Source organism: Entelurus aequoreus, linkage group LG28, assembly GCF_033978785.1.
Source record: "Entelurus aequoreus isolate RoL-2023_Sb linkage group LG28, RoL_Eaeq_v1.1, whole genome shotgun sequence".
Classification (NCBI taxonomy): Eukaryota; Metazoa; Chordata; class Actinopteri; order Syngnathiformes; family Syngnathidae; genus Entelurus; species Entelurus aequoreus.
In genome coordinates, this window is record NC_084758.1 from 35932530 (window position 1) to 35944404 (window position 11875).

Here is an 11875-nt window from a genome sequence, read left to right on the forward strand (position 1 = left end):
TGAATTTAATGTTTAATGTAATTTTTTCTCCCCCGGGAAGAGCTGGACGAAGTGGCTGGGGAGAGGGAAGTCTGGGCTTCCCTGCTTAGGCTGCTGCCCCCGCGACCCGACCTCGGATAAGCGGAGGAAGACGGATGGATGGATTTTATTTCATGCCATTTTTTAATTTTAATGTCATTTTATACATTTTTATTAAATGCAATTTATTGTATTTAATGCAACTAATGTAACTGTATTAAATGACATTTTATTTTATGCTATTTCTGTCATGATCCGTGGTCCGGATCATGTTTTGTGTTTTCTGGTTTTTTTTGGACTCCTCATTTCCTGTTTGTGCACCTCCTGAGTTTGTTTAGTCACCATGGTTACGTATTATTTTCACCTGCCTCCTGTGTTCGAGACGCTCACCTGTTTCCAATCAGAGACACTAATCAAGCCTGCCTTTGCCGGTCACTTCTTTGTTTGCGTCACGCCACTGTTACGTAAGTTGCTTGCCTCCTAACTCATGCTAAGCTAGCATCCAGTTCGATCGGCACTTTCTTCTTTAGTCCTATTTTTCTGTTTTTGGTGCTTCGTTGTTTTTCCAAGATTAAAATACGTTCCTACCTGCGAGTCATGTCCGGAATCGTCCGTTTGCATCCCGGGAGAACGAACCGCGCAGCAAGCTGCGTAAACCCAGCCGTAACAATTACACTTTATTTTATGCACCTTTATTTCATAATATTGTATTTTAGTGATGGGTCCGGCAACACCGATGCATCGGCGCATGCGTCGAGCTCATAGAGCGATACCCTGTGTCGGTGCCCGTATCGCTTTTAGAAAGTCACGTGACCGAACACGAGCTGTTTTGGTCACGTGACCGCTCATGAACTGTATCGCACTGACGCCTGCGCGCCAAACTGTGTTTATTAGGAAGCGGCGCAATGCGTGTTGACGGACACCGTTAGGGCCGCTTGTTGTCACTGTCACTCAAAGTTGCATTTCAAAATGACACAGAATAAATGTGTTTATTTTGTTTAAAATTCAGATGGGTTTGATTTGGTGCGCGGCATATAATGGCTGTGCGGCGCACGGTGTGCGCGGAGGACGCTTGAGCACTGCGCAATTGCGCAGGCGCGCACCTTAGAGGGAACGTTGCTCACAGGGCACAGAGGAGGCGTCAGTGCGATACAGTTCGCGTATCGGTCACGTGACCAAAGCAGCTCATGATCGGTCACGTGACTTTCTAAAAGCGGTACGCGCACCGACACAGGGTTTCGCTCTATGAGCTCGACGCATGCGCCGATGCATCTGTGTTGCAGGACCCATCACTACTGTTACTAGAGAAGGTATAGGAATGACGGCGTGGCGAAGTTGGTAGAGTGGCCGTGCCAGAGGGTTGCTGGTTACTGGGGTTCAATCCCCACCTTCTACCATCCTAGTCACGATACATGTTCACATTATTTGACTGTATCTAAAAAAGATAGAAATATATTTTTATTTAAATGAAGATATGAAATAATCCTAAATGAAATACTTGGTTTATATTATTGTATATACTATAGGTCATCAAATCAGTGTCAGTTGAGTCGGTCCATAGGTTGCCTGTAGGGATTTTTAATGTCCAGCAGATGTCAGTATTTAGTGACACAGTATCAATACAGTTTTGCAATGTGTCGAAACGCTTCATGAGGCCTCATCAACCCATCACTATTGTATTTTATGTTTATTGTACATATTTATAAAACACAGTTTTGTTGTTTTATTTAATGCAATTTTATTTAACTTCATTTGATGCAATTTCATTTCATTCAACATATTATGCAATTTTAATTTATGCCGTTTTATTTCATGAAATTTTATTCCATGCAAACCTATTACCATTTTATATTTTGCAATTGTATTTAATTCAACTTTATTGTATTTTATTTTAAGATTGTATTTAACTTTCCTGAATGCAATTTTATTTCATTTTTAATGCAATTTTATTTCATGCCATTTATTTTAATGTAATTGTATTCATTTGTATTCAATGCAATTTCTTGTATTTCATGCAACTAATGTAAATGTATTAAATTAAATATTATTTTATGCAATTCTACTTTTTTTTATGCATTTTTATTTTATGTTATGGCATTTAATGTTTTTGCGCGTATCTATAAAAAACAGTTTTGTTGTTTTATTTCATGCAATTTTATTTATCTTCATTAGATGCAATTTTATTTGATTCAACATTATTTTCTGCAATTTTAATTTATGCCGTTTTAATTCATGCAATTTTATTTCATGCAAATTTCATACCATTTTATGTTATGCAATTGTATTGAATTAAACTTTTTTGCATTTTATTTGAAGAAATTGTATTTAACTTTACTAAATACAATTTAATTTCATGTTTAATGCAATTTTATTTCAGGCCATTTTTTTTATTTTAATGTCATTTTATAACTTATTTATTAAATGCAATTTATTTTATTTCATGCAACTAAATGTAATTGTATTAAATTAAATTTTATTTTATGCAATTTTACTTTATTTTATGTATTTTTATTTCATGTTATGGCATTGAATGTGTTTGTGCGCATCTATCGAAAACAGTTGTATTTTATTTCATGCAATTGTATGTAACTTCATTAGATGCAATTGTATTTCATTCAACATTATTTTATGCAATTTTAATTAATGCCGTTTTATTTCATGCAAACTTCATACCATTTTATGTTTTGCAATTGTATTTAATTCAACTGTATTGTACTTTATTTTAAGAAATTGTATTTAACTTTACTAAATACAATTAATTTAATTTTTAATGCAATTTTATTTAATGCAATTTATTTTAATTTTAATGTAATTGTATTCAATGTTATTCAATGCAATTTCTTGTATTTCATGCAACTAATGTAAGTGTATTAAATTAAATATTATTTTATGCAATTCTACTTTTTTTAATGTATTTTTATTTTATGTTATGGCATTGAATGTTTTTGCGTATATCTATAAAAACAGTTTTGTTGATTTATTTCATGCAATTTTATTTAACTTCATTAGATAAGCGGAAGAAGATGGATGGATGGATGGATAGATGACATTTTATTTGATTCAACATTAATTTCTGCAATTTTAAATTATGCCGTTTTATTTCATGCAAACTTCATACCATTTCATGTTTTGCAATTGTATTGAATAAAATGTTTCTATTTTATTTTAAGAAATTGTATTTAACTTTACTAAATACAATTTAATTTCATGTTTAATTCAATTTTATTTCAGGCCATTATTTAATTTTAATGTAATTTTATAAATTATTTATTAAATGCAATTTCTTTTATTTCATGCAACTAATGTAACTGTATTAAATTAAATTTTATTTTATGCAATTTTACTTTATTTTATACATTTTTATTTCATGTTATGGCATTGAATGTATTTGTGCGTATCTATCGAAAGCAGTTTTGTTGTTTTATTTCATGCAATTGTATGTAACTTCATTAGATGCAATTGTATTTCATTCAACATTATTTTATGCAATTTTACTTTATGCCGTTTTATTTCATGCAAACTTCATACCATTTTATGCTTTGCAATTGTATTTAATTCAACTTTATTGTATTTTATTTTAAGAAATTGTATTTAACTTTACTAAATACAATTAATTTAATTTTTAATGCAATTGTATTTAATGCCATTTATTTTTAATTTTAATGTAATTGTATTCATTTTTATTCAATGCAATTTATTGTATTTCATGCAACTAATGTAAATGTATTAAATGTAATATTATTTTATGCAATTCTATTTTTTTTTATGCATTTGTATTTTATGTTATGGCATTGAATGTTTTTGCGTGTAGCTATAAAAAACAGTTTTGTTGATTTATTTCATGCAATTTTATTAAACTTCGTTAGATGACATTTTATTTGATTCAACATTAATTTCTGCAATTTTAATTTCGGCAATTTTAATTTATGCCGTTTTATTTCATGCAAACTTCATACCATTTTATGTTTTGCAATTGTATTGAATTACCATTTTTTTGTATTTTATTTTAAGAAATTGTATTTAACTTTACTAAATACAATTTAATTTCATGTTTAATGCAATTTTGTTACAGGCCATTATTTTATTTTAATGTAATTTTATAAATTATTTATTAAATGCAATTTCTTTTATTTCATGCAACTAATGTAACTTTATTAAATTAAATTTTATTTTATGCAATTTTACTTTATTTTATGCATTTTTATTTCATGTTATGGCATTGAATGTGTTTGTGTGTATCCATCAAACAGTTTAGTTGTTTTATTTCATGCAATTGTATGTAACTTCATTAGATGCTATTGTATTTCATTCAACATTTTATGCAATTTTACTTTATGCCGTTTTATTTCATGCAAACTTCATACCATCTTATGTTATGCAATTGTATTTAATTCAACTGTATTGTATTTTAGTTCTAGGAATTGTACTTAACTTTAAAAAATGCAAATTAATTTCATGTTTAATGCAATTGTATTTAATGCCCTTTTATTTATTTTAATGTAATTGTATTAATTTTTATTAAATGCAATTTATTTTTGTATTAAATTACATTTCATTTTATGCTATTTCACTTTATTGTTTGCCTTTTTATTTCATGTTGTTGTATTTAGTTTATTGTACGTATTTATGAAACACAGTTTTGTTGTTTTATTTAGTGCAATTTTATTTAATAACATTTTATTTTAAACTTTATGCAGTGTTTATTTATTTTGTTTTATGCAAATTATTTTAATTGTGATTCAACTTTATTAAATGCAATTGTTTTTTGGTTTTTAAAAATGTGTCACATGCAATCTTATTCTTAAGATTAACGCAATTTGATGAAACTTCATTAGAAAAATAAATATACATTTCATTGAATGTAATTTGATTTCATGCAATTAAAATTTTTCCTATGCAGTTTTATGTTATGAAATTGTGTTTGATTTTATTTTATGCAATTGTATTTTATTTTTTGAATTGCAATTCTATTGGACTTTATTCAAAGTGTTTTGATTGTATTAGATGGTGTCTTTCTAACAATCACCTTTCTGCTTCCTTCCTTCATTGCAGCGTCCAACGTGACAGAAGAAGCGTCCACGTGCCCACTGGGATATTTCCCCTGCGGCAACCTGACCAAGTGTCTCCCACAAGTCTTGCACTGCAACGGCGCCGACGACTGCGGCAACCAAGCGGACGAGGAGAACTGTGGTGAGTTGTTGTTTCAGCGTATTGTGTTTGTGGCGTGTGGGCGATCCCACCACACACTTGGATGAACAATTGCAGGGAATTAACACCGCCACAGCTTTTTATCCACCTCCCCAATGTTGAAGCCTGTTGGGTTGATGAACTACAGCTGGTGAAAATGTTGCAAGATAAAAGAGGAGTCAATCAGAGGTTGGACTTCAGCCCTTTTTTGTTCCACAATCCTAAATATTCTATTATCTTCCATTGATGTTGAAAAAATGTCGGAGGTTCCACAATTTTTTTTAGCCTCAATGCTGGAATTTAGACTGGTTAAAAGTGTTTTTTGTAAACCCTGCATGCCCTTTTGTGTGTGCAATGCTCATGAGCTGTGATTGTACACACCTGGGGCCGTACTTATCAAGCTTCTTAGAGTGCCATTTTACACTTAAGTCCTGAGAATTTGCGAAATTTAGTCCTACTCTCAAAGTTAAGAATAAAAGCTTTTTATCAACGTTCTTAAGTCTAAGAATCACTCCTACTCTCCACCATATTTAAGAGACCTTCAGAGGTGTCTTAAGTGGTTAGGAGTTGCCAGCAGGGGGTGGCACTGAGGCGAGAGAGACGTGCGCCAACGTTCAGGGAACGGAACAAGGTTGTTTTTTTTTTGATGACGAGCAGCTGATCAAACGGTATCGTTTAGACAGAGCGGATATTATTTTTGTCACAGATTTAATACTTTCCGATTCCTTGTTGATTTCTGCATGTGTCTGCAGTGGGCTAGTATATATAGAGCCACCCACACCAGTTTCAAATGAGTTGCCTAATTAATGAATTGGAAAGAAAATGTTATGACAGTAGCGTATGTGTGTGGCCGTGAGGTGAGTGACGTCAGTGAGTGTGTGGGCGAGAGAAGAGAGGGAGCGGTAGCGTGATTGCCGGCGGGGACTAGTTTGTTTTGTATTATTTTGTAGTTTATTGTCAAAATATACACTCCCATTGTCCACTTAAATATTTCCAAGATATTTCTTTATTCTTAGACAAGGGATTCCCTTCCGTGATTGGTCATTTCTATGGACACAGAAATGACGTCACCTAAAATTGCGTTTACGGCACATAGTAATGTCGTAATTCAGCTCTGAGTGTGACACTTAAGATTCAGTCCTACACTTCGCTGAAAGTGTGAGTAAGACGCTTGATAACTAACTTTGAAGTGCAGCTTTCAGCCAAGAATTTATTTACTCTTAAGTCAACTCTTAGCAGACTTCTTAGGAGTCATTCTAAGAAGCTTGATAAGTACGGCCCCTGGACCAGTAAATGTTACAGTGTTGGGAACTTTAGCTATTTCTCACATATTCACTGGAACTCTAAACCAGGCTTGTCAACTGTTTGTTACTAAAAAGTCAACGCATGCGGGGGCCATTTTATATTTTTTATTTGTAAAAAAGAAGCTAAAAACATGTATATATGTAGATATGTGTATTAGGGTTGTACGGTATATCGGTATTAGTATTGTTCCGCAATACTCATGAATCATATTCGGTACTATAATACCTCTAAATGTAAACAAATGCAATAGGTGGATCTACACCGAACATCCACTGTAATGATACCAAGTAAAATAGTTTTATTGTCATAGTATTTTCTCCTTTTTAAAAAATGGATATTATGTTGTGACAAACGCACCCAAGTTCTCCGGGTGTCTCTGCCACTACGCAAATGAAGGAGTCACGGGTGGGACCTGATATTCAGCTGGGAATGACTACAACAGTAAATAAACACAAGACATATATATACTCTATTAGCCACAACACAACCAGGCTTATATTTAATATGCCACAAATTAATCCCGCATAACAAACACCTAGGTGTTTGTTATGCTAGCTCCTAGCTCCTAGCTCGAGCTAGTTATAGCAAGCGATCAAATGTTTGGAAGCGCAGCTACGTACTCACGGTATCCCGCCAATACAAATCAAACACCCGCACAACACACTCAATCCCACAGCCCAAAGTATCGTTCACCTCCGCAAAGTTCATACAGCACATATATTTACCCAAAGTTACGTACGTGACATGCACATAGCGACACGCACTTACGGGCAAGCCATCAAATGTTTGGAAGCCGCAGCTGCGTACTCACGGTACCGCGTATGCGTATCCAACTCAAAGTCCTCCTGGTAAGAGTCTCTGTTGTCCCAGTTCTCCACAGGCCAATGGAAATTCCACAAAAAAGGTCAAAAATGAGGATTCTTCCATGAAGTGGCTCCCTAGCAAAAAACGCCGTGGCTGACAGGTGCCCCTTGTGGTGTGTGACGACACTTGCTTTTTATATCCCCACATTCTATTAACTTACATTTTTAATATTAGCATAATTATTGATTACGCCTGTAACAGTTCATAATATTAGGTAAATGGATAACATAATAAGTATATATATACACTTATTTTCCCAGCTGAGCACAAGTTAATTGTGACTGGCAATATCTATTATATATATATATATATATATATATATATATATATATATATATATATATATATATATATATATATATATATATATATATATATATATATATATATATGTGTGTATATATATATATATATATATATATATATATATATATATATATATATATATATATATATATATATGTATATATATGTATATATATATATATATATACATATATATATATATATATATATATATATGTGTATATATGTATATATATGTATATATATATATATATATATATATATATATATATATATACATATATATATATATATATATATATATATATATATATATATATATATATATATATATATATATATATATATATATATATATATATATATATATATATATATATATATATATATATATATATATATATATATATATAAAGTAAATACGTCCCTGGACACATGAGGACTATAAATATGACCAATGTATGATCCTGTAACTACTTGGTATCGGATTGATACCCAAATTTGTGGTATCATCCAAAACTAATGTGAAGTATCAAACAACAGAAGAATTTATTACATTTTAACAGAAGTGTAGATAGAACATGTTTAAAGAGAAAGTAAGCAGATATTAACAGTAAATAAGTAGATTCATAATTTATTTTCTACCACTTTTACCTCATAATGTGGACAAAATAATAGGTGTATAAATGACACAATATGTTACTGCATATGTCAGCAGACTAATTAGTAGCCTTTGTTTGTTTACTTACTAATAAAAGACAAGTTGTCTAGTATGTTCACTATTTTATTTAAGGACCAAATTGCAATAAGAAACATATGTTTCATGTACACTAAGATTTTGTTGTTAAAATAAAGCCAATAATAACACTAATGTGTGTGTGTTTATATATAGAATTAGACTAAAACGTGATCAAACTTTATTGATCCACAAAGGAAATTGTTCCACACAGTAGCTCAGTTACAAAAGATGGAAAGGATAAGGATGGAAAGGATAATGCACACAAGGACACAAAATAAGGGCAAAAACAAAAGGTATAAATTAGACTAAAAATGTACCATAGTAGCAATATACAATATAACATACATGTAATATTTACATATTATATATACAGTATATAATATTTACTAATATATTATATTATATTTTTCAATAATATTTGAAATAAATCCCAATGAGCATGTACAATATTACAGTATATGTAACAGCTGCAGCATAAAATAGAGAGTAGATCCAGCAGAACATAAACATTATAAACAAAGAGAGGTAGCTCACATGTCAGGTAATACAGTGGTCCCCAACCACCGGACCGATTGGTACCGGGCCGCACAAGAAATTAAAAAAAATATATATATATTTTATTTTTTTATTAAATCAACATAAAAGACACAATATATACATTATATATCAATATATATCAATACAGTCTGCAGGGATACAGTCCGTAAGCACACATGATTGTATTTCTTTATAAAAAAAAAATATATATATATCCCCCGTTGACCGGTCCGCAGCTACAAAAAGGTTGGGGACCACAGAGGTAATAGACAGATATCATCTATTGCTGTATGGCGAGTGATTATACAGCTGGATGGAGTGTGGAATGAAGGAGTTCTTGAATGGAACAAAGCTGAAGGAGCTTGTTGGAGTATGAACTCCGCTGTCCCCCAATTGTCAGGTGGAGTGGGTGGGCAGGATTGTCCATGATGGCCAGCAGTTTGTCCAGTGACCTCCTGTCTCTCACTGACACAAACACTTTGTCCAGTGTCCTCCTGTCCCTCACTGACACAAACACTTTGTCCAGTGTCCTCCTGTCCCTCACTGACACAAACACTTTGTCCAGTGTCCTCCTGTCTCTCACTGACACAAACACTTTGTCCAGTGTCCTCCTGTCTCTCACTGACACAAACACTTTGTCCAGTGTCCTCCTGTCTCTCACTGACACAAACACTTTGTCCAGTGACCTCCTGTCCCTCACTGACACAAACACTTTGTCCAGTGTCCTCCTGTCTCTCACTGACACAAACACTTTGTCCAGTGTCCTCCTGTCTCTCACTGACACAAACACTTTGTCCAGTGACCTCCTGTCCCTCACTGACACAAACACTTTGTCCAGTGTCCTCCTGTCTCTCACTGACACAAACACTTTGTCCAGTGTCCTCCTGTCTCTCACTGACACAAACACTTTGTCCAGTGTCCTCCTGTCTCTCACTGACACAAACACTTTGTCCAGTGACCTCCTGTCCCTCACTGACACAAACACTTTGTCCAGTGTCCTCCTGTCCCTCACTGACACAAACACTTTGTCCAGTGACCTCCTGTCCCTCACTGACACAAACACTTTGTCCAGTGTCCTCCTGTCTCTCACTGACACAAACACTTTGTCCAGTGTCCTCCTGTCCCTCACTGACACAAACACTTTGTCCAGTGTCCTCCTGTCCCTCACTGACACAAACACTTTGTCCAGTGTCCTCCTGTCCCTCACTGACACAAACACTTTGTCCAGTGTCCTCCTGTCTCTCACTGACACAAACACTTTGTCCAGTGTCCTCCTGTCCCTCACTGACACAAACACTTTGTCCAGTGACCTCCTGTCCCTCACTGACACAAACACTTTGTCCAGTGTCCTCCTGTCTCTCACTGACACAAACACTTTGTCCAGTGTCCTCCTGTCCCTCACTGACACAAACACTTTGTCCAGTGTCCTCCTGTCCCTCACTGACACAAACACTTTGTCCAGTGTCCTCCTGTCCCTCACTGACACAAACACTTTGTCCAGTGTCCTCCTGTCTCTCACTGACACAAACACTTTGTCCAGTGTCCTCCTGTCCCTCACTGACACAAACACTTTGTCCAGTGACCTCCTGTCCCTCACTGACACAAACACTTTGTCCAGTGTCCTCCTGTCTCTCACTGACACAAACACTTTGTCCAGTGTCCTCCTGTCCCTCACTGACACAAACACCTCCAACTGCGTGCCAATAGTTTGGCCGGCTTTCCGGATCAGTTTGTCAATCTGGTTTGAGTCCCTTTTGCTGGTGCTGCTCCCCCAGATGTATATTAGGGTTGTACAGGATACCGGTACTAATAAAGTACTAAGTACTGCGATACTAATTGATTGAAATCGGTACTATACTGCCTTTTGAAAAGTACCGGTACTGGTCTTTCGAGAGCCGAGGTGCATGATGTTGAATGTGTCAAAACGCACACACAAAGTGCATACAAGCAGTAACATCTTGGAGAGGAAGAATGGCAAAAAACTACAATTCTCCTGGTTAATAAAGAGTGTGGTGAAGTACATTATGGAGGTATTTGGGCTTCAAAACTAAAGGTAAAGGTGACGCTTTAAACAAGGAAACGCCGCGCTTCAAGTGTTGCTTTAAAACACGCCTTGCCAAACGTGGCGATTAGTATTAGACAGACAGACAGACAGACAGCAGCTTTATTATTGTCCATTCTTAAATGTACAAGACACATAAGAACTGAAATGACATTTTGGGCACAGTCCCACTAAGAGCAGACATACGTTACAGGGAGACAAGACGGGACCGCCAACCGATCAGCCACTTACAGCGCTCCTTAAAAAGGTGGGGAAAAGGTGACATTGGGAAAGGGGGAAGAGTAAAAAAAATATCAGCCTAAGGCTGGACTTTAGGAGGGGTCCAGACTGAGTCCGAGGAAAAAACCTCACATAGCGTGGCACACATAAACATGATACATGTAATCACAACAACTCTCAACAGAGGAGGGGGGAGTTGGGACCCTGGGAGCCGGCTGCCGCTATAAAGCGCTACTCAGCCCCCACAACCCCGGAGGAATTAAGCAGTGGTGAAGGCGTTGATTGGGGGAGGGGCGGGTGCGTGCATGTATTAACTTGGGTGAGATGTTGAAATGTCTTTGTGGACTGGGGCCGATCTCAATGTTCGACACCAGGTGTTATTGGAAAAAAAGGAAGGTCAGAAGCGTCCATCTTTGAGGAGTCCTCGAAGGAGTTCTTCAGAACAGCCTGTTCCCGATAGCATCAAGGCCATTCGAGGGAGTCAAATCGTAGATTAAGATGTTGTTTTTCTTCGAGCAGTCCAAACAATGACATTCCTGCTCTGTGTCCGTGCTGGCTCTCTCAATTCCAATTTAATTATTCTTTCTCGGCAAACTTCTCCAAGATGATATCCATTTTGCGATTCAACTCAGAAATCG

The 11875-nt window shown here is 35.1% G+C and overlaps 1 protein-coding gene across 3 annotated transcripts in view; it reads left to right on the forward strand.

The window, feature by feature from the left end:
- Positions 1-356: 356 nt before the first annotated feature.
- The window catches only part of LOC133645195 (relaxin receptor 1-like), a 152799-nt gene continuing 141280 nt past the window's right edge, over positions 357-11875 (forward strand). For all 3 annotated transcript variants that reach the window (XM_062040058.1, XM_062040059.1, XM_062040060.1), the window contains exons 1-2: positions 357-482; positions 5071-5208. In XM_062040058.1, the coding sequence (XP_061896042.1) occupies positions 362-482; positions 5071-5208 (259 nt within the window). In that variant the 5' untranslated portion in view covers positions 357-361. The remainder of the gene's footprint in view (positions 483-5070; positions 5209-11875) is intronic.